We start from the raw sequence: 24,492 nt of genomic DNA on the forward strand, positions 1-24,492 counted from the left end.
AAATGGGGGTGGGGATCCAGTTAGGTTCACAAAAGTTTATACTCTATTAACATTTCAGTCCACTTAAATATGATTGATAAATTGAAAATTCAAATATATGTTTGAAAATCTGTTAAAAACTTTATCATATCATGATAATTTAGCTTAGGCAGTGAAATCTTTGATTCTTGTTTTCACATGTAAATTCCTCAATAATTTTGTCTACCTGAAGAAAATTATGTTCTTGGGTTAAATTTTAAACATAAACCAGTTAGAGAGCAATATTTATTTTAATAACATTAATTTTAATCCCACTTATTTAATGTAATTTTAGTCCATCTATTGATACGTAAAGTGGTCTTTTCTAAAACCTTTAGCATATTTATTTCCAGAAATATTTTAGGAATACTTTACAATACTTCATAATATAATATAGCTTGGTCAACTTTCAATCATTTAAAAATCATATTATTATCATATCATGTTATTGAGCATGGACTAGTTATCTTTTCCATTTTAACTTGATACCAAATATTGTTGCTCCAAATTACATTTGATGGTTTCAATGGACCTTTCCAATCCATAGTTACTGCATGATTTCCTACAATCAATACTTTATTAGATTCTTATATTGATATTTCTTTATGAATGTTCCCAATATTATCCATTTGGGTATTTTTATTACATAATTATACACAGTGGCTGAATTCAAACATTTTAAATGAAATCAAACAAATCATACTATGGTTTAGCATGATGTTTTAGGAAAAAATCAAGCTGAACTGAAAGGCGACGTTATGTGTGTCATTGGTTTAGAGTCATTGCATTACCATAAAAGACCCAAGTCCAGCCCCTGTGAATTCAGTTGACCCTTATCTAGCACCAGTTATGCTTTGACCATTAGTTCACTATATTTTTAGGTATAGGTAACAATAACAAACTCTTCTGTGCTTTGAACTCCATAAATGGCCCTGGTTATTTGTGGCTGACAGATGTATATGAATGTGTAGAAGTAGAACATTATAGAGATAGCCTTGAAGAAGATATGTAGCAGCTGTTAGGAAACCATGAACTTAGTCCAGAAAGACATGAAGGGGAAAGAAAGAATATCAAGATAGCCCCAGCCCCACCACATGTCCTTAGCATAAGAGGGAACTTTTTCAAGAATCCCTTATCATAGTCTATACCAATATAGTAGAGTTCTAGTGATGTCTGTTTCCTGACCTGGTCTTACCTCAAAGAGCTGTCAGAATTCAGCCATTGGTTTCATAAGTTTGATATACCTTGACACAAGTGACCCAAAAGTCCCAGTTTGTTATATTCTATCAATTTATTTCCAGTAGAAATTACTTGTTTTGTAACTTCTGTAAATATGCTTATATCTTATTAACCTTTGACATTGATTTATTTTAATCCAAGCTTTTAGATGCCTTGTTGTGCCACCCCCAAAGCAATGTTCACTGTTAGTATGAAACTGTTTTATTTAAATCAGTTTTGAATTACCTCTGGTAATTTTCTGGTATCTCATAAAGAAAGCACTTTACAAGACTTCATGAATTAATGAGAATTAGACTGAATGCTCTAATTCTAAATATTGGCAGAGAGTGGGGTAAGGATAGGAATTCATATGTTATTTAAAGTACATGCTAAAATTACCACAATTAAAGTTATTTCAAAATGAAATCACAGGTCTTAAAAAAGCTATGCACTTTTGAATAAAATAGTTTCAGTCCACTAAAACTAAGGAATAGCTTTTTTTTCCCCCCCCCCCCATTTGCGGATGATACCCAGTTACACCTAGCCATTCCAGGCCTGGCAGAGATGATGTCATAGTCCTGGTTGCGTGTGTGAATGTTGTAGGTCTAGATGAGTAAAAAAATAAATTAATAAAAATAATGTTCAAACAGAACTGCTGTTGGCCAGTGATCTTGCCTGAACTTGGTCCCAATTTCTATTCTTCATTTCTCTCCTTCTGAAGAAGTAGGTTGACAATTTAGAGTCCTCTTTAGACTCATGGCTTCTTTTAGAGCAGCAGCAATGGGCAGAGATGACTTTTGCTCAACTCTGCTGGTTCATCAGTTGCAGGCCCTCCTGATGCTCTGGCTAGAATGTTTCGTGTTCTCATCACTTCATATCTAAACGGTTGCAAATGTAATAATATGTGGGAATGACCTTAGAAGGAGGATCAGCCACAAACTAGACAACAACTTGTAAAAGTATCTAGTCCACAGAGAGAAGTGGGAAGCATTTCAGAAGGGATCCCCCCAAGTTTCCAGAGAGTCAAAAGAGAGGAGGGGAAAAATACTTCTTCAGTCTTGCAAGATTCTGTTAATATAACCTTACAATAACAATAGAGCTAGTATTCTTTTTTAAAAAAAAACAAATTTTATTAATTTTTTTAAAAAACAATACATAAACAAACTAAACGTAGAATGTAATAACATAAAGCATCTTTTCTGAAAAAAACCAATAAAACATCTTATTTAAAGACAGAATAATTCCAAGTTATCACATTTCTATACAAATACAATTTAATATTATATATTTATCTTATCTATTCAACTTCATATCTTATCCCAACTTCTCTTTATTTCTCCCTTTCCTTCTACTATTCAATTATATTTCTTTTGCCTTAGATTATATATATTCTTTATATCCATCTGTCTTATTTACAATTTCATTATTCTCTTCCAATGTTCTTCTTACATTCTTCTAAAATTGGATTAATTCAGACATAGACAAACTTCCGGTCTGCAGTGCTTCGGGGCAGGCAGGAATCCGCGATTGTGCATGGTTTCTGCCTGTGTTCGCTGCCCGAGTGCCCTGAGCCACCCGGCTTCAGGGTTAGCCACCTCCGTAGAAGGTGGCGAAGACAGGGGGGACCTGGCAGGGTTGAGAGATATTGCACCTCTCTTCCCTAGCTGGCAAAAACCCCTTTTCCGAAGGCAGCTGAGCGGTGGTCAGTAATGGCCGCCACATAGAAGCGCTTAGCCAGGAAAAGAAAGTGCAGGAGGAGTTGTGAAGAAGTGAAAGTGCTCTTTGCTGACCGGGGAAAGTACAGCGAAACCATCCTGGATTTTAAAAGCTGCCCAAGATATATCGTCCCCAGAGACTTATAAGCGGCGAATGGAAATTTAAAAGGGAAAGTTTTTTTTTTCTTTTTTTTCACTATCCTTCCTGACGTGACAGCAAACAGAACCGTAAGAGAAAGAGAAATCGGAAAACCTGCATTGGAGGTAATTAAATGCTAAAGGGATAAGGATTTCTGAATACTCAAAAAAAAATCTTTTTTGCTGTAGGTGGGAAGGGAGAGGGAAAAAAAACTGGAGCAGAATTTGAAAGTAAGGAGGAGATTACCTAGAACTTCAAAGAGTTATTAAATATTAATAAGACTTCTAAAAGATATAATTTAACTGGAACTTTGTGACTAAACAGTAACCCCAGAAAGAGAAAGGGAAGAAAAAAGAAAGTACTAACAGAAACAGCTTATTTGGATTGTTTGGTGATCTTGGAACATTTGGGAACTACCTTTGATTAAAAGCACTTGGGTGGTTGTTTTGGAAAAACTTTTTCTCTCTACAATGGCATTACTTCTGGATGAATTGCAAATTGAATACCAAAAATACAAAAAAGAAGAACAAGAAGGGAAAGTTTCTCTTGGCACTCTTTTTCAATTCTTGGAAATGGCGGTTTGTACTTATGAAAAACTGACTGCGCAACAGGATGATTGGGATAAAGAAGAAGCCATCTTTGATGATCGACTCTATTTGGGGAAGGAAAGGAGAAAGAGGAAAAGAAAAAGGGGACTTTAAGACTTGAAAAAACAACCCAAAAAGAGAAAAATAAGGGGAAAAGTGGATACAATGTTAGAAATCAACAGAAAGGGGGAAAGCAGAAGAAGAAAAGGGAGGTGGAGAGACAAGGGGGTAAAAAGGGCAAGGAGAAGAATAAGCAAGGGAGAATGGAAGGGATGAGAAGCCTCAATGGTGGGGAGCAAGATGTAAAGAAACAAAATTCTTTTAGAGACAATGGGTAAATTTAATTGAAAAAGGGATTCTGTAAAGGTACACTAGATTGTATTTTTATATTTGTACTTAGAAATAATGTCAGAAAATTGGAAACAACATGTAACCAAAAATGGGACAAAATATTTAGCGTAATTTAGTGAAATTTTTGTGAGGAAAAAGAAGGTAATGAAATAAATGAGAGAATTGAAGTAGAAGAAATGGGAACATCCTAATGAAATAATGATTTAAAATATGTGATGTGGGGAGGGGGGGAATAATTATGGAAAGTAAAAGTGTTCCCATAAAAATATGATATTTAATTGGAAAGTAACATGTAAAGTGTTTAAGATATAAATGAATATTAATATTAATGATTAGATCTGTACTGGCATTAATAGCGGTTTTAATTACATCATATACCTATAATTTCCTTTTTTCCTTTTTTTTGATAAAAAACATTGAGTAATTTTAGAGAGAATAAAATAGTGAATGGAATAAATGAAATGTAATAAATGAGAGAATTGAATTAGGAAGGAACGGGAACATTTTAATTATCCAATGTTTTATAAAATATAAGTGAAGTGGGGAGGAATTAACTATGGAAAGTGTATAAGTGTTCTCATAGAAGTATGATACATATCTGAAAAGTAATGGGTAAAACGTTAAGATTTAAATGAATATTAATACTAATGATAGAATTGAATTAGTATGGATTGTTGTTTTAATTATATTATTCATTTATAATTTTTTCCTTTTTTAAAATATAGTGTGTAATGCTAGAATGTACCAAACAGAATCCCAATGGAAGTCATGTATTATATTAAGTGTTATAAATTTAGGGGAAAGAGTTAAAGGCGTCATACTCCAATCAGTGTACAGGAGAAACTTTGTTTAAAGAGAAAAGATAAATGGATAGCTGGAAATAGAACAGACAAAGAATAATAAGTATTATGATTTGAACTGAGATGAGATAAATAAAATAAAATTAAGAAAGTTAAAAGAGGTGAGAAGTTATATAGAAAATTGAAAGTGGTAATAAGATATGGAATGGTATATAAAATGAATATGAATTTGAATTTGTGTCTGTACAAAGAGTTGTAACCCGGGATCAAGCAACTTTCAGAAAAGATGTTCTATGTTTTTGTGTTTTGTTTATTTGTGTAAAAAGAAGTTTTATGTATTTATGTTTTAATAGAGCTAGTATTCTTGATTGTGTTTCTTGTCTAATTTTTTTTTTTTTTGAAGGCTAACAATGTCAGGCTCTGTGTGGGGCTGTGGCTGCCTTTGAAAACAACTCAGAAGCTTCAGTTCATAATACAGCAGCTTGGAAAATCTTACCCGGTCACCTTTTCTGCCCCAGTTTAGCTACCCTGTGTGATCTCTGAGGGAAAGAATGGTTATGATCCACAACCAGTGAGAAGTTAGGGTTTTGGGGTACCTTCTGTTTCCATCCCTTTGGGACTCCTTGCCTCTTGAGATAGGAAATGCCTCAATCACTTGGCTTTCAAGAAGGTTCTAGATTTAGTGTTGTGGTTGTTGGCTACATAGTCAGATGTTTAGACTGGATTTGACATTTTTATCCACCTTTTGCCTAGGCAGGTGTTGTTTAATATATTAAAGGTATCATTGCGATTATTTGCAAAGCATATGAGGACTGGTGGTTCTAAGGCTTACCTGAAGAATGTCCCAAATTCTTTGTGGAAGTAAGTGATCAACAGCTAAATCTGAAAACAAGTTCACGTTAAAGACTCTAACTTAGCTGCAATCCAATTTTCATGATGACTGGGGAAATCTGAGAGGTCCAGTAATATATATTAAAAGGTTTGGACAAGCTTGTCTTTGCATGACATGCTAGTGAACTGAGTTGATAATAAAGAACTAGGGAATTATTCCAAAAAGAACTCAATATCCCATTTTATCTGTTACAATTGTCAGATTCAACTGGGCCAGGGCCAGCTCAACTGAAATATCTGACAATAGAATTATTGCTCTCTTTAGGAGTAAAGCGTGCTTCCTTCTTTGCTGGAAATATATATGGAGAATGGAGTGAAGGGATCAGGTTTCCTAGAACAGAATTCAGGGAGAGGAAGGATAGAAAGTGATGTCATATGCATCCTAATCCTATTGTGCAAATGATGACACAACTTACATAATTCATACTTATCATACGTTAAAACATCATTATGTACATGATAGTTTGTACCAGATTGTATCTGTTTTTAAAATGTTGAGCTCACTACCCTCATATATGGCCTTGTTGTTCACGTATTTTAAAAAACCCTTCCCATTGTTTACATTGGGGTAAACTGTCTTTCTTTGTGTGAGTTCAATGTTTCATTTTTCTTTTCCTCTATCTTTCAGCAGCGAATAAACTATCAGATAAGTCCTTGCCAGAAGGCAGCCTTTGAAGGAGTCAAGAGCAGGTAGGGATTTCATTGAGTGTAACATCAAAGTGACAAGAATGCTTGTGTATTTTACGATGACACAGGGGCTCAAGAACATCTTTGTCCTGCCATACGGTGTAATTTCTCATCATGGTTTGCCTGTAAGGTGGATTGTTTTGAATCAAGATAAAGGGCTGCTGCTGGCCTAATGGGAAATTTAAGCAAGAAAAAAAATTATCTAGCACAGCGTATGAGTTGTGAGATTTCTCATTCATATTTTAAAGTGCACTGAGCCATTCATGTCATGTGTTTGGATCTGAAGCAGTATCAGGAAGAGGATCTAGATGCCATACAGAAGTTTGGTTTCTCCCTAAGAGTTTGGACAGGGAGAAGTTCAAGATGAGCACGTTCCATATGCAGAAGGAACTCAAGTTGTGTCATAAATCTAAGATTCGGCATTCACCCAACTTCAAACTTTTTCAGATCGTTCCTATAAATTGTGTCCCTGGGCAAATAAGAATTGATGAAATTTCAGTAAAAGGTTAGTTTTGTTTTTCTTAAAATTAGAGTAGGACAACCAAAATTAAGGCAATTAATTTTGATCATGGCCAAATAATAAATATGCACTACCTATAACTGTGTTTACTGCTGTTTATAGAAATGAGACTTGTTCTCTCTAATACATGACTTTCTTCTCTGGATAAGACTGCTTTGGGCAACATGTTCTTAAGGAACAATTTTTGTCCATTTTAGGGTTGTTGTTTTTTCAAATCTGGAAAAGATGCTGCTTTCTAGCATATATTTCATTTTTTCAATGTCTTTCAGAACCTAATTTGTGTTCCTGTGGACACCTTTATCTCTTAAGTCCCTTTTACTACTTACAAATCTGAATTGCATCATTCTAACTCTGCCAAGGATTAAGAGAAATTTCAGCAAGAGCAAACTTCCTTTGTTAGCTTTGTAGGCATCTTTTTCAAGAGATTGGAGAGAAAAACATGCACTTAAAAAAACAACAACCAGCTCTTGAATCTGGTCTGCTTTAATTCAACACTTCAGCCATATTTGTATTTGACCGTTCTTGACCGACTCATTCAAGTTAGTCAAGTTAGATATAGAAATTATTGCAATGAATCAAATAAATAAATAGATCTTAAAACGTATCTGCATTTACTCTTAGCATAGCTTTTGGTTCTTCACTAGACCATTGAATTGAGCTGTTCTGTGGAGTTGAATCCATTCCAAAGCTATTCATATTCTGTGATATATGTGTGTGTGTGTGTGTGTGTGTGTGTGTGTTTGTTTGTTTTCTTAAGTTTTCGCGGGTACTTACATGTATGGCATTCAGCTTAGTTCGGGTATTTTCCCACGTCATTGTGGTTGTGCTTTTAAAGTTGTAGCAACGTTTCGGCAGAATCTCATCTGCCATCATCAGGCTTCTGTATACAAGAGAGGGAGGGAGGGAGATATGCAGAGAGATGCAGTGGCTCAGTGGCTAAGACGCTGAGCTTGTCAATCAGAAAGGTCGGCAGTTCAGCAGTTCGAATCCCTAGTGCCACAGCGGGAGTGAGCTCCCGTTACTTGTCCCAACTTCTGCCAACCTAGCAGTTTTAAAGCATATAAAAATGCAAAAATAGGGACTACTTTGGTGGGAAGGTAACAGTGTTTGGTGTTCAGTCATGCTGGCCACATGATGGAGATGAGCACCGCCCCCTAGAGCCGGAAATGACTAGCACGTATGTGTGAAGGAAACCTTTATCTTAGTATATATGTAAGATCTCATGCTTATAGAGAAATTTGCAGGCAACTGAAATTATGAAATGTATTGCAGAAAGAAAGAAAAACAGCCTACATCCAGATCAACTGTAGAAGTGAAGTATGAAAAACATTGAGGGGAGGAGATCCAGGGAGGGGGAGCTGCTGAATAACAAGATTCTTGTAGCAAAATCCATTGTAAAAGAGAAAAAGAGAATAATAAGTATTTATTTATTTATCGTATGGCACATGTTAGCCAGGGATCATCGAGGTTGCTGGCTGCCTCCGTGAAAGGTTTTTTTTGTGGGGGCGGTGTTATCTTTACCTGCAGGACCCTGAATGCTGATAGGCATTTGGGGGAGGCTGCTTTCTTGTCCCTCCATGGTTTGTTCACTCACAGAAATCAAACCGCCAAGTTGCCGACTTCAGTGATGCGCAAGCCCAGCATCTTACCACGTGAGCCACCGCGGCCCCATAGATAAGAAATAAGTGACTCTTCAGTACTGTCTGTGGTAAAACTTCAAGGATCCTAGCTGACAACTGATACCACATATGAATCTGAAGTCTGAAAACAGCATTTGACCTAACTAGGGGGACTTAGCTCAGCTTCAGTTGCATCTGCTTTAAAGAGAAAATGGGCACCGTACTTATCTCACTTGCAATAATGTTCTGGAATAAATGACACTTAGCCTATATATTATGATCCCTGATCTCATGGAGGGACAAGTACTTGACTTTAATTCTTTAGTTATGCCACTGGATAAATATGAGTGATCACATAATTGTGGGGAAAGGGATAATTATTCCCCCATAATATTGAATGGAAAAATAATTTCCATCACCTGTGAGTAACTGCCATTTATTATATGTGCAAACACAATACTCTGTTATGTGAAAAGCCAGTGTTCTTTTTATCTTTGTAACAATAATCAAAGTTAATGACATCAATGAATGTTACATATTTGTATCTCATTTCCCTGACTAGCTGTGAAGAATCAAAAGGTAACAACTTACACACTGCAGTAAAAACACCACAGATTTAGTGGCATGGTAACAATAATAAGTTTTAAATTGCATTTAAATTGCATTGATAATAAATTAGATATTTTACTGTTGCAGCAAATGCTTCTACTAGCATGTGTAAAGTTTGTCAGACTTAAATGGTTTTCCATTTTCGCAAGCTGCTAAGATTTATATTGTGGCCAAATATTCTTTGAGTGGGCCATTAGAATATCAAGTAGTCATTATTAATATTATGGTTACAATAACAGATTCTCGCAGCAGAATAGAGATGGCAATTCCAGAAGTTGGCTGATCTTGAAAAAACTAAATAGTTTTAGACTTGGTTAATACTTGACCAGAAATCCAATATCTCAACACTGGGGGGAAAAAATCGTAACAGAAACCTCTGGCTTGACTAGAGAAGGTGCTTTAGAGGAAACATGAATATTTACCTTATAGTGACTAATGAATGAGGAAATTGAGTCTCAAGTGGCTGTCCAAGGCTAATAACACTGACACTTCAGCATCTCATGATCTAGTGACCACAGGGGAATACTAGGGGATAGACAGAGAGTTCAGGGTTTATTCTGTGCCCTCCTCTTTATTTAAGACTCTGCTTGCTCTTTGTCAAAGAAACTACTAAGAAATGACCTGCTGACTGTCATTTCTTTCTGCCTTCTTTCCCAGGCACATTCATGCAAACATACACAGAGCACAAACTCCATGGCACTTCTTACCTACCTTACAGATAACCAGAGTTGGAAGGGACCTTGTAGGTCATCTAGTCCAACCCCCCGCCCAAGTGGGAGACCCTACATCATTTCTGACAAATGGCAGTCCAATCTCTTCTTGAAAGTCTCAAGTAATGATGCTCCCACAACTTCGGAGGGCAAGCTGTTCCATTGGTTAATTGTTTTCACTGTCAGAAAGTTTCTCCTTATTTCCAGGTTAAATCTCTCCTTGTTCAGTTTCCATCCATTATTCCTTAGCAACGTTTCGGCAGAATCTCATCATCAGGCTTCTGTGTATGTATGTATGTGTGTGTGTGTGTGTGTGTGTGCATATATGTATATGTATGTATGTATATGATGCTACAATACACTAAACTACGCTACACTACAAATAATGACTAAATAAAATTTATACATGATATAAAACAATATTAGATTATATATTTCACATATTTCAATTAAATATTTCCCAGAATGCAAAAATTAAGCAGGTATACTGTAATAAATCATGAAGCAAAAAAAATAAATAAATTCCAGGTGCTCAATTTCTTTTGCCTCTTTCGTCCATCTGCTCTATGTATAGCACTAGCAGTAATTGTTTTCCTTCATTTCGTCATGGTGTGATGATCTACTACTAAGTTGTTTACTTCTAATTGTGTGAGAACCAATTTTCAAGCCTCAGTACAGGAAGCATAAATTCACGATAGAGGAGAGTAGTTTAGGTTGAAATAAAGGGTTAGGGTCCTTGGTGCTCCCTCAGCTTGGTTGTTTTCTTGCAGGTGTTTCATTACCCAAATTAGCTACCATCACAACTAGGAAGTAAGAAGTGGGGTTCAAGACCATTCCCACTGATGATGTTACCTAATCCGGGTAATGAAATGTTGGCAAGAAAACAACTAAGTTCAGAGAGCACCAAGGAGCTAACATCAACAGTGCTATTTGGGAGTAGAGTTTGCTCTTAGTTTACATTCCAGTAGTTTGTCCTGTCAGTGTTGGTGGAGTGGTCTTAGTGGTATTTTTTTTTTTTGTTAGGATGTTTACTGTTAGCTTGTTTGAAAGTTCCTTGATTGGGGTATTGTTTGTTGCTTGATTGTTGGTCTAATGTTACTCTTGTTGATCTCTGCTCACGTGAGTGTTGGTTGCTGTTGAGAATGGGTTTTGGTCTTTTGTTCCCTCTTTGGGGTTGTTGATCGTTTCTTTTCAATGGTGTGCAGATGTTGTTTATGTCAAGCCCATTTCCTGCTGATGTTACTTAGTTTGGGTAATGAAAACAACCAAGCCCAGAGAACACCAAGAACCCCTTATGAGTTAATAACATGCATGAATTTTCCACTATATTCAAAAGAGTTAATTTAATAAATGATACAGGAATAAATGTGTATTTCCAGATTCTGGAGCTGAGCTACAGTGCTACCTTGACCTTGATGAACCTGTTGGGAATCAGGAGAGACCAAAAGGAAGTGCCTCAAATCAGAGTGATCCTGAACTGTTAGCTACCCCCTTGATTTTACTATCCCCTCATTCTGATTAGTTGGGTGACAATTGCCCTGATCGAAATAGTTATTTCCATTATGAAAAATGCCAATGAAATAATATGTCAGCCCTGGATCCATCTCGATTCAGATTTGGGGCTTTCACAAGGGAGGATGGGTAACTGTGGGAATGAGAGAGAAGGGAGATGGGAGGATAGCCACAACAACATTATTTCGCCAGAGCTCAAGGTCAAGTTGCTGGAGTTTGAAGGGGAGTGATTGGTCTTGGTGGGAGTTCAGAATGGAGGTGGATTGGAGAGCGTGACTTGAGGGTCATCAGTAAGGGGGCTGGGTGTGAGGTTTAGTGTAGCAGGGGGAAACGCGGGAATTCAGATCCAGGTTTTCCCCAGATGTGCCAATATGACTTATCTAATAAATTCTTACTTGGATGGGTTTTGTCTCCGAGTGTTGAATTTGGGATGGAGAGATTGGGTGGAACACTGACTGGGCTTGGCGGGATCCTTTGTACTTCTCTTTCAAACACACACACTGCTCAATTTTATTGCATTTAGAAAGGATTCTTTATAAAATCATTTTGAGTGTGTGTATATATTCAGTATTGACTCCTGTGACTTCTTGGACAAATCCCTGCAATTTTCCCTGCCAAGGTTTTTTTGGGAAGAGATTTGCCTAGGGCTGAAAAAGTATGCCCAAGATTACCCATCTGGCTCCATGCCTAAGGAAAGACTAAAATTTATCATCTCCTGATTTTAAACCTGATGTCTTAACCACTACACCCAATTGGCTCTATATAAAGCCTTTCTTTATGCAATTTATGTGTTCATTAAATGTATATGCCACCCACATCTCCCTGATAAGGCTACTCTGGGTAATTCTTCTCAGTAGGTTTGAATTTTTTCCCCACATTTATTGAACGCTACAGAGACAGTTGCAAATTTCAGAATGTGCAATACCTCCCCAAAAATATAATTATTGGCAACTTGAAAGAAAATAAAATAAAATAGGTTTTCAAGCAATGTAAGTCCTTTAAAAAGAAGCATTGATTTCTGTGGCATATGGCAAGGTTCATTCATTCATATATCTTGATCCTGCATGCAAATTTCATTCCAGTACAACTATTTTATGTTGTTCCCATGATGAACTTTGTGGTAAATGACTCTAATTGAATCATTGTATAAAATCCAATCCCAGTATGTCTCTGTTGTTTACTAGTGCTATAAAAGAAGCCTGATTTCTTTAAAGGGCAATACCATGAGTTTTCACAATTTATCAGAAAAAAATAACAATAGTCTTCTAATGATTTGCATCAACCTTTTCCTTTATTGTAAGTGTAAAAAGAAGAGAAATATATTAGTGTTGATTTTTTCCCGTTTGATAATTAAGTGATGCCATTAATGCATACAAACAGGCCTACTGTTCTCTGCTGCCCTTCCCCCACTTTGTTTCCTTCCATTATCTCCTTCACAGGAAGATAGAAAGCAGCCTGATTCTTTGTGACCTAATTGCTCTACCACTCCAAGATTAATTCTCTTCCCACTTGCAATAATAGCAACTCTGCTAAAATGACAGTGCGCCTATCCTAAAATGTAGCTGCAATTAAATTCCCCAAAGAGTTAATCAAGGGTTGCAATTAAAAATAAGTTGGCAATCTGTCATGGCAAGTAAAACCTGGGTTTTCATTCCAGTGTCTTCAGATCCTCTTTTTCCTCTGAATATCTGCACAAGGAGACAGATCTCAAACTGTCATCTGTCTTACATTATGACCTCTGTGCTAATGTCTCACTGGTGGTTTTAAATCAGTGGTTTCATCTTGAAATCTACACGTCTTCAGTAGTCAAAGACTGCCTGATATCCACCTGGATTTTTTCACCTTTATTTTACCAGCTTTTTCATTTATTTTAAACTTTCATGCCTCAATGACACATCTTCTGTGTATAAAACTTATTTTGGTTCTTTAGGTTGCTACCTTTAAGTAGTTTTTATATCTGGTAGGTCATGTGACAGACTGGCCAATGATGTTTACTTTCTTCATTCTTTCACAGGCAGAATGGAAGGTATTCAGTATATTGCAACAAATTTAGTCTTCTCATTAGGTGGAAATAGATAGTGGCCTTAGATGACTCATATAATGCCATAAGAAATTATTATAGCAATATCTATGTCTACCTTGAAACCTACCTGGAATCTCATAACTAGGAATTCCAAGCTATTCTCCAAAATCGATGAACTCGTTATTGAAAATGTTTGCAAAATGTCATGCTTGGCCTTGCTAAAGTAGAAGAACAAATTCCAGCCAGTCAACTAAACAAGAAGCAGAAAATATCAGTTTCTACCATTTCCCACCCCCTACTCTTTAACAACTCATTCAAAAATAAAAACATAAGTAAGCAACAGGTAAACCACAACTGAGTTCAGTTCAGAGACATTTTGGCTGCTTCCAGGCTTGAATTACTTAGTCTAGGATCAAAAGTGTGATTTATTTTTTATCTTTGTGAGTCAGCCTTCCATCCTTCCGAGGTTGGTGAAATGAGGACCCAGATTGTTGGGGCAATATATTCTGTGTAAGCCACTTAAAGAGGGGTATAGAGCACTGTAAAGCACTATATAAGTCTAAGTGCTATTGCTATAGTTTAATCTAATGCGAATTATCCTATTAGAAAAATATCTCATCTAAGAAAAATTTGGGCCACAGTTAAGATATTTTTGATTTCTTTAAAAATCAAAGTTGAAAAGGCACAACCACTCCAATTTCTCTCAAACACATCAGGGCTTAAATAGCCCTCATTGAATAAGGAGTAAGAGCCGTGGAGGTGCAGTGATTAGAATACAGTATTGCAGGCTAACTGTGAATTCCACTGCCAGGAGTTCAATCCTGACTAAGTCAAGGTTGACTCAACCTTCCATCTTTCTGAAATTGGTGAAATGAGGACCCAAATTGTTGGGGGCAATATGCTGACTCTGTAAACCACTTAGAGAGGGATGTAAAGCACTATGAAGCAGTATATAAGTCTAAGTGCTGTTGCAGTGAAGAGGAAGGAGTAAATAGGATAAAAAGAAGGATTGGTTAGATATTTCGCCACTGAAATTATACAACCTGGCTGCTGAAGAGTAGCAGTTGTAAGGTTACATGTCAAAATTTTAACTTAGCATCTCCAATAAACCAATTGATCTATTTAGAATTCTAAAGGAATAAAGCTACTGCACTCAGTTTGCAACAGGAAATCTCAGAAAAATAAAGCTGCCTCTTCCTTCTTCTTTCCCCAAAACTGCCACCCCTCCCTTTTAATAAAGTATTGAGTCCTTGTAGTATGATTTCATTCAATGTGTAGTTTTTCACTCGGGAGGCCCAACAAGCTAACAATCCTGCTTACATGGATAACTAGAATACAATAGCTGAATGAGCAAGATGGTTTGCTTCGAGCAATATTTGTGATTGCAAAGAGTGGGGAGGGGGGAGAGAAATGCCCTCAAATCTTGGAAGATGTTGCTGGCCAGTAATTGGTAGCTCATAGGACTTAATGCACTATTAACACGTGACAGGGCAAGTGATACAAGTCACTTCAACAGCTTTTCCTGCACGATTCCAATGGTTTTAAAATCTGTTTAATTAATGCTTTAGTAGTAATTGCCTTTTTAACTGTGTAGCAATGGAAGGTTAGAATTTAGTATCTTTAGTGCCCAGGAGTAAATATATTCCAGGGAATGAGGCATTTTTTTCAGGGAAGCCTGAAAGTAAACGTTGTAGGATTCTTAAAACAGAGTGAAGGGAAATGCCTTCAGAGGGTAGCATTCTTGCAGTGGGCTTCTTTGAATCCACCGTAGACCACAACCCCAGGCTGGTAAAAGGGGAAGGCTGGGACTGAAATATTTCTCTCTCTCAATTGCCTCAAGGTGATACAGAAGCAGCCTAAAAAGAAGTTGAAAAGCGACCGAGAGAGGCATTGTTGACGTGCAGTGAAAGCCCTGGAAGGGCAAGAGGGAAGGAGTGCAGGGAGGGGAGGCAGAATGGGAAGAAACAATGGGGGTGGGGAGCTGGGAGACACCCCCCTCCCCCCAGCTTCCTCCCATTTGAAGTGTGATCCTGCTGCACTGCCCATTAGTCACGGGAAGGGAGGAGGAGAAGAGCGGGTTGGAGTGCAGGGAGGGCTGAACCTCCCAGGCTGAGCTTAGAGGCTCCCCCTCCGGCTTTCTGCCTCTCTGTGCTGCCTGCATTTGCAGATTTCGGAGCAGGGCAGCAGCGAGGAAAACTGATATGCAGAATAGGCAGAAGCCCCTCTCGGTAGGAGCGGAGCGCAGAAAGCCACAAACAGAAACGCGCACCGTCGCTAGTACATTTTGCTTTTGACACTGTGGTGGAGATTTGGGGGAGGGGGGAGGACGGGAGAGACCAGAGGTATCAAAGGAAGCTCACCCCGCATGTTCGTCGGCGGGGAAACGCGTTCACATTGTTCTTCCCTTGCCTTCTGCCAAAGACTGTCTGGTTTTAATAACCATAAATCAGGTCTGGCTCGTGCGCTCGCTGGCAGTTCCAGGGAGGAGGGGGGGAGGGGAAACCCCCCTCCCCCTCGCCTAATGATAATAAAAAGGGGAAATAAAACAAAAAAATGTCCCCGAGCTGCAAATATGAGCACAAGAAGACAATAGCAAGATGGCTTTCTTTATCTTCCACAGCCTTGCCATGAAGGGAAGTTGGACTCTCTGTCATTTTGCCTGACTGCTGAATAGGGCAGTCCAGAGTGGGGAAATTAATTTCCCGAACTGCAAATACCAAGAAGGAGGGCGGGGGGAAGCAGGGTGCGCAAACATATTGCTAATTCCGGGTCTTCTTTAAAGGAGGAAAGAAATTAATCAAGAGTCATTAAGGCTTCAGATGGAGGGAAATGAGTTAACTATTCCAGGCTCAGCTAATTTTAGTTGGACGGTTTGTTCAAAAGCCCAGCTAAAGGAAGTTCCGTTCTCCACCAATATTGGGGACCTGGGTTGAAATGAAGGCATGCTGATAAAACACTCCCACATGTCCTCATTTAATAAAAAAAAAAGGGCGGGGGGGGGGAATGCTTGCCTCCCGCCCATCCCATTCTTCAGCCATTAATTGGCATCTGCTAATTGCCCCTAGAGGCCGCAGCATTGTCAGCAGGAGACCTGAAGGCATTGCAAAGGATGGAGAGAGAAGAGTTAAACCTCAGCATTTCATATCTGCAGCTGGTAGAGTCATTAGGATTTTAGGCCAGAACTGGGATCAGCAGCTTGAAACGGTGCTCCTGCTTGATGGTTGAGAGTCATCCTGGCCTCTATAAGGATGAAGAAAAATAACACTGCTATACAGGTGGTCCTTGACCATTCGAAGGTATGATGGCAGTGGCACTGAAAAAGGTGACTTATGACCACTTTTCACACTTACGATCGTTGCACTATCCTCATGGTCACATGATCAAAATTCAGCTGCTTGACAATTGGTTCATGTTTGTGACATTTTGCAGTGCACCGTGGCCATGTGATCACCTTTTATGACCTTCTGAAAGCAAAGTCAATGGGAAAACCAGATTTACTTAACAACTATATTATTAATGTTAACAACTGCAGTGATTCACTTAATGGTTTTGTCAAGAAAGGTCATAAAATGGGTCCAAATTCACTTAACAAAACATTTCACTGAGCAACAGAAAATTTGGGCTCCATTGTGGTCATAAGTCAAGGACTACCTGTACAGGCTTCCAGGTACCAACATGTGCAGCTAGTTATTATCCAGCCTTCCAAAATACACGGGACTTCCGCACTTTCCCATTGCCGGTCTTCTCTCTTTCATAAAACCATTTGAAATTGATTGGTGAATGGCCATCTTCACTTTAGCTAGTCTCCAAACACAGAAAACAGGTCAGCAGCTCCTCAAAGCCATTCAGTGGACCAATAGGGGAGCACAAAAATATCATTCAATCTATGTCCCTTGCCAACCTGCTGACAGGCCTGAAGTACCGAATCTTCCATTCCACCCAAAAGACATAAAATCTATTGCTACCATGTTTTCCTGAAAATAAGACTGGATCTTATAAGACTTATAAGAAAATAAGACTGGATCATATAAGACTTATATTAACTTTTGCTCCCAAAGACGCACTAGGTCTTATTTTTTAGGAAATACACTACTAAATGCATCTGTCTGATTGACAATCTTAACTGGGGCTTATTTTGGGGGGTAGGGCTTATATTACTGAAAAAATTGTGCTAGGACTTATTTTTTGAGTTATTTTCAGGGAAACATAGCAATACTTTCTCCCCCTCTCAGTGTACCTTGTGTACATTTGGCTAATTTGCCGAAAGATCTAACAATATGCAGGAAGCTGCCCAGATGTAAATCCATGGTTGCACTATTGTATATGGTACCACCAGTGCCGAAACAACAGTAGGGGGTCGGTCCCCTTTTGCAACCTAGGCTAATTCCCCAGAAAACTGAACCCCTGGGTTAACAATATTGAAATGAGGGAGACGACTCCTACCTAGAAAGTCCCAGGAGGAGAGTGCTGAGGCTAGTCTAAGATGAGGGTAGGAGAAGAAAAGTCTTAGAGCTGGGAAGTAGGGCTAGGATTAGGATTTGAGTTTTCTCAAAAAGCTACCAATTTTTAGATAAAAATGACACAGATTCTGAAGCAATGGGCTCAGCATGTATGGTGTTTTTCCTGAATATGATTGGTCCATCATATTTCATGATAAATCAAACGTAGGCTAATTTGTTGAGTGAAACCTAGGAAAGTGGAAATCATGGCTATTAACCACATTCAGAATAAACTACTTTCAAGCCTTAGTACGGTAGGTAGCAGGAACACTTAACTGACCTTGCGTCTGTGCACACGTTAAGCAGGCTTTGGCTAAGATAGTATTTAGATGGGATTCCACCAGAGAATATTATGGTTAGCCAGGAGTGTCTGTAGAGTATATATAAAAAGCCAAGATGCTAGCCATGATGGGTAATTGAAGCAGTTTTTTTATGCAAAATGCACATAAAAATAGGCAGAGCTTTAATTGCCCCATTGCAGCTGCAATCTTGGGGTTTTTTTAAAATCATACTTTAAGAACATCTTTGGTAGAGACTAGAATGGGAGATTGTAAATCAGCCTGGAAGAAACCTACTTCTCTACTATGGCCAAAAAAAACCCTGCATATATATCCATATATCTCTTAAGATTCAACAACATTTCTGTTTTCTCAAAGGAAAATTATATAGCTACCATTCTACCATTTTTTTAAAGATTCAAATCTTCATATTTCCTAAAAAGATATGAGGACAAGAACTTTTAAATGCTTTAGGTGGAAATGGTAAAAATGGAATAACACTGAGAAATGCATTTTTCATTTTACGGTAATTTAGCAAATTCTGCCAATTGCTTGGTGAAAGATGTGCGACATGGAATAACCCAAAAGACGTGTGAACAAAGGACATTTTGCAATAAGCAGAGAACCTGCCCTTGCAGCACAGTTGCCATTTAGTTACTATGCATGGGTTTTTGATATGCATATAAAATTATATGCATATAAAAATGGAGGATTATGAAGCAAATGTATTCAAAGCTGAGGGATCAAAAATCAGTGTCCCTTCAATAGCCCATTCTGTGGCAGGAAACTGTGTATTCGAGAAGAAAATTTCACATCACGTTTCATTTTGTTCATTTAAAGCAGAGATGCCGGCATTGTTTGTATCTGCATAAATCTCTCTATAGAAAGGAATGAGCCCAGAGTTGCGAAGGAAACTCAGGGCTCATGGGCTAGACTTCATCTGGGATTGTGTGCAGCTAATATTCTGGTTAAATAAATACATTTTGCTAATTGGATTACTCAGAGAGCATAATATGTACTGGATTTCCAACATGATGCTAATGAATTGTATGAAGAACTTAATCATGTTAGCTTGCAAAAGGCTTGTAAAAGATGAAATTAAAAAACAAGTAGAAGCTGACATCTACTGCATTTCCTAGTGTTTTCTTTCTTTCTTTCTTTTTCTTTTTTTCTTTCTTTCTTTCTTCTTACCCTTCATTTCAGCTTTCTCTGGCTGTGTGTGTTTAATCTGTTTGCGATTAAGGAGGCTGGGGTGATTGAATATACCCTGGAGAACAAAGTGATCCTCTTCTTGCAATTGTCTCTCCTGTTTATGCTGATTGATATCAAGATAGAAAGAGCAAGACCTTAAGCTGCCTTTTAGAGGCAGAGGGGATAGCTGCTTACTTTCCTGGACATATTTTGATGGAAATGAGGTCAGGAGGAGTAGACAGTAGGAGAAGCTGTGGTGAAAAGACAGAGAGAAAGATGCATCAGTCTGTCACTCAAAGAGGCACAGGTTCAAATATCAGGTTAGGTCACATTAAAGATTGAATTGAATTGGTGAAAGCCCCCGGGATACTGAACCTAGCAAAATGGGGAGTGGGGAAAGCCTAAAGATGGACTCATGCTAGAGAGGTGCATTCATGTCCATGTATCAGCAGATGGTTGGGACAAGGTTGCTTTTTTGTGCCAACTGCCTTGGGGATACTCTCCCCCCACCCTTACTTTCCTAGGACCAGTATAGTCATGGCACATATTAAACTCCAACACAACAGGCAGGCAGATGGCTTGGGTTGTGGTTGCTGCTATCTCTGGAGCTCTCCCGAATTCCTTGATCAACCCTATTTTGCTAGCTTGACAGTCCCTTGGGCTGTTACCTTGGAATCAGCCACATCTTCCTTGCCCTGGGAGACTGTTGGTTCAGGGATATTAGCTTCTCTGCAAACTGGGATCCTTGACAGTGTAAACAAGCCCCTGAAGGAATAGAGATTTCCATCTGCAGTTGCAAGTGATAAATGTGGTGTTAGGAAGAGATAACTTGTAGCCCAGTCAATAGAATAACCCTGGGAGTTATATATAACCTGGTATGTATTATTTATGTGACAGCTTCTTTTCTGTGGCAGCATTCTTTCATTGAAATACGGCTCCATCCAAGAGCTGACTCAATCTTTGCTCCTTAAATGTGGGTGTGGTTTTTGTGTAGTCTCATCCATGGTGAATTGGTCCATATTTATCCCATCTCTCTGTTTCCCAATTAGCCATTTGTGGACCCACCTGTTAAGCTGTCTGGGGAGGGACAAAATGCTTCAGAAATCACCTAACAGTACTGATGGGCAAGTAAGCACTATCACTTTCATGCCCATGACTTCTCTGAAGAGCTGATCAATCACTGTGCAAATTATGTGGCAGTTAGAAAATTTGTGTGACGTGGGTTTCATCCAATAATGCTTTTGCTTCCCTCCCTCGCTCCTCTTTCTAGCTGGAGCTCTGTTTACCTGACCAAGTAATTTTGCCCTTTTTTTCTGAAATTTTCTGCTACGCCTTGTTAATCTGATATCTCTATTACATATTTTAATATTTTATGACCTATTTGCTGTCTCACCACCCTGGGATCTCTGGTAGGGAGGGCACCAAACAAATATTTTAAATAAATTGGTAACACAAAAGAAGCTCTAGGAGAATAGAAAATTTGTAAAATTGACTCTTGTGTTTTGAAACACCAACAAATGCTAGCCTGTGAACCAGAACTTAATTCGCATCCTCTGATATCAGAAGCAGAAACCTTAGAACCATTACTACTGACTTGAACAAGCACCTGCCCATCACTGTGCCTAGAAATCTTATGAACTGGCCACAAAACAAGGAACAACATTCCCAATCTGAGAAGGTGAATCATTGCTTAGTGCACAAAGAGGCCAAGGCACATTTCAGGTTCAATTATTGAAATATAAATCAGTATATCAAAAATACTGATCCAATCAAGCAAAAAAAAAAAAAAATACTGATGCAATCAAGCTAAAATCTTGTATGACTGTCAGGGAGGATATAAAATGCATAAAAGTCCTAGCCCAAATGCTCCAGATAGAAAGCTCCGCAATAGGTTTTTGTGCATTTAGCAAAAACATTTGAAAGAATTGCCTCATTGAATGAATAAATGAATGAATGAATGATAATTGCCATACTTCATACATCACTGGAAAACCGATTTTTATTTACATTTAGGCTCTTTCTTCTCTCTTCCCTGATGTCCATACACAAGTTACCTTCTTCTCTTTTCTCTGGGGCTTTCATTGCAACTTTTCTTCCTCCAGAGACTTTCCCCCAATAATTCTCCTTCCTTTTTCTCCCATGTCTTCTCAGCTGTTGCCCAAGTACTGAAAACTGAGACACTCAAATCCATTTTATAATACCAAACTCCCCTCTTCTCTCGCTGATAACAAGAGATGGGCAAGTAGAAGGAAGAAGTTGAGGTAAATGAAGGTATATATTGGAACTAAGCATCTGAAAGCTGGCTTCCAGTCTTGTATCCCCACAAAATTATTTTTGCTCAGGCAAAAGTATTTTTTTTTCCTTTAGTGTTCTTGTGTTTGAAAGCAGATGTAGCTCTTTTTGATTATTTCTATTTAGTGAAATTGCTATATAAAGTAAAAGAGGTATTTAAGAAATGAGGAAAAGAAGAAAGAAGTAGGTGCAAGAAAAGAAAAGAAAGAGAAAAAAAAAAACCCTAAAGTTATAATGGCTTCCAACCTTTTCTTCAACAGATAATGACATATTCATCATCTCCCTTCCTTCTTATCACTTCCTAAAATCTCTTCAAACTCATATTAAATTGTCATATTTTTCTACCACTAAGTCCATTACATCTTCATTTCACCTTTTTCTTCTTTTAGCAAAAAGTCCATAAAAGGTTTCCAGTCTTTTAAGAAAACACTTGTTGCTTTTTCCCAATCAGATCAATTTTGCCATTTCTGCTAATTCTAATAGATTTATAATCCATTCCTCCATTGTGGGAATGTCAATAGTCTTCCATCTTTATGTATATAACAATCTTGCTATCATTGTCATATAAAAAATTAAACTTCCATGCATCTTGAAAGCAGCCTTAGTTCTTGATGGATAAGACATATCACAATTAATTTGAGAAATCAAAAAACATCTCAGAAGAAAGAAAACTACTCTTGTAACATTGCCATGACAACAATATGAACCTGTCTGGCTAGTCATAAGGAGTCTTGACTTGATTTGACTTGAGAGAGAAGCTTGACTTGAGAGAGACATTTTACCTTACATTTAAGATATAATAGTTAATCTTCCTTTAAGGTCTTGGTTTGAGCCTTTGACACCCAAATAGCAAAATAATGTTTTTTAAGAGGATAGTAAGGAATTTCTCCATCAAAGTTTTAAATTTTCTCTTTCCTACACACAGATGGAGAGGGAGAAGGGAGAGAGAAAAAAACAGGGGGGGTGTAATTACTATGGGAGATATTGCTGTGGCAAAATAGGCTCCTTCATGTTGTTGCATTTCTGTATGGTTTATTGAGGGGTGGGGTTAAAAAGCAAAACAAAATGCACCCAAGACCCTGAAAACCATGCCAAATCCTTAAAAGAGCAGAACCTCGCTGAAGTACTGAGCAAGAGATTTTAAAATAGCTTGGTCAATATTAATGCATATGGCTTTGCTTCCCTCACACACATTGTCTTCCAAGTAAAATTGTAACATTTTACTTGGTTCTCATTAACATAGCAAAATTCAGTGCTGATTAGCAACAGCAGTGATTTATTCAGTCTTCCAGATTCCCAAACCACGAAAGATGGCAGTGATCCTTTTTCCAGATAATCCCTCATGTGTTATAACTGAGCGTTGTTTCTGACTCTAAAGACTGTGCAATGCATTTGTGCTGTTTGGGTGGCATTAATTCCAACAGGCTGGTAGTACTTTTCAGACAAACATACTTTATTAAATGAGTAGGACTGGAGAACCGTTGTGTGGAGTGGATAAATCCTACATCAGGTCAGCCACGTCTTGCATCTGATGAAAGGAGCTGCAGCTCATGAAAGCTCATGCCTATTAATTAAATGTGTTAGTTTGAAAAGGTGCAAGCAGCCTGCTTCTGATTCTTGACTGTCCCTGAACTCTTTGGCATAGAGAGGAGAGGAGAGGCAAAGATGAAGCTGAACACCCACACATACTCTCTGAAGAGGTCAATCTGCCTATGTCTCTCTTTCTTAGGCACTTAAATATACACAGCAATTTCCCCTGAAGGGATCGCTGGAGGGCAAAATGTTTCAAGAATGTAATAAGGGTTAACAGAGAGGCAGTTTCTGTAAGCAACACCAGCATGTTTCCTTCCTGCCTTCCTTACAGGATTAGGCCAGTAATTTCTTCTAACAACCGGTTCTCCGAACTGCTCAGAATGTTAACAACCAGTTCTAGCGAATAAGTGCGAACCTGTAGAATCCCACCCCTGGTCATTTCCATACTTCTATGCAAAGAGGTGGTCTTAAGAAGTTAAGGTCCTCTCTTTTGAAAACAATCCTAATCACTCTAAGAAGAATTAAAACCCTTCTTATTTTCTATTCCTTGGAAACTGCAATCAGCCCAAAGACCTAAAAAATGTGGAGTATAGAGGAAGAGATGATTAGAATAAGAAGAAATAGCACTGAGAAGATGGAATGGAGAAGTTCCAGGGGCCTTGTGAGTGTCACTAATGTTGCAGGGTTAAACCACTCATGAAATTATTTAAAAATATTTAATTTAATTTATTGATTTATATACCCACCCAACTGCTCTGGGTGGTTCACAGGCAAAAAAATTAAAACAACTTAAAAATATACCATAAACAAAAATAAAGAAGTGAAAGATCACAAAGATGACAAAACCAGAACAGGACTGAAAAAGAAGATCCACATAATTCAAGGGGGGCTTTAATCATCCTTCATCCTTTGAAACACCCTAAGGCCCTTTGAAACACCATGAGGGTGGAAGCTATCCAGATATTGAGGGGCAAATCATTTCAGAGCACAGGCATTGCCTTTAGAGTATATTAAAATTGAAATTAAATTAAAAACAATTTAACGAATGAATGAATGAATATATTTAAAATAAATAAATTTGTAACAAGATTCCAGACTGGTATAAATTCATTTTAAAAAATGACACCAAGTCCTAACCAAGGACCTAAGAAATAGTGTCTGAGTATATAGGCAGTTCCAGGTCGAATTGGGGTTTGTTTTTTTTGTTTTTTGGCGAAGTCTGAATATTCAGGTCTAATAAAGTTCAAAATGTCTATGGACCTAGGCAGCCTTTTGGGTATTGCTCTAAGGTCTCCTATTA

General features: G+C 38.0%; 1 protein-coding gene across 2 annotated transcripts in view; it reads left to right on the plus strand.

The window, feature by feature from the left end:
• LOC148132168 (uncharacterized) overlaps positions 1-7,293 on the plus strand; it is a 264,613-nt gene extending 257,320 nt beyond the window's left edge. Inside the window, exons 7-8 of one of the 2 annotated variants that reach the window (XM_087955713.1) lie at positions 6,348-6,409; positions 7,196-7,293. In XM_087955713.1, coding sequence (XP_087811839.1) covers positions 6,348-6,357 — 10 coding nt within the window. In that variant the 3' untranslated portion in view covers positions 6,358-6,409; positions 7,196-7,293. Of the gene's footprint in view, positions 1-6,347; positions 6,411-7,195 lie in introns of those variants that run through there. The other variant, XR_015747651.1, reaches the window with a different exon arrangement.
• Positions 7,294-24,492: the final 17,199 nt, after the last annotated feature.

Source organism: Notechis scutatus, chromosome 2 (assembly GCF_049901735.1).
Source record: "Notechis scutatus isolate UNSWTSFEM ecotype Mainland chromosome 2, rNotScu1.2, whole genome shotgun sequence".
Taxonomy (NCBI): domain Eukaryota; kingdom Metazoa; phylum Chordata; class Lepidosauria; order Squamata; family Elapidae; genus Notechis; species Notechis scutatus.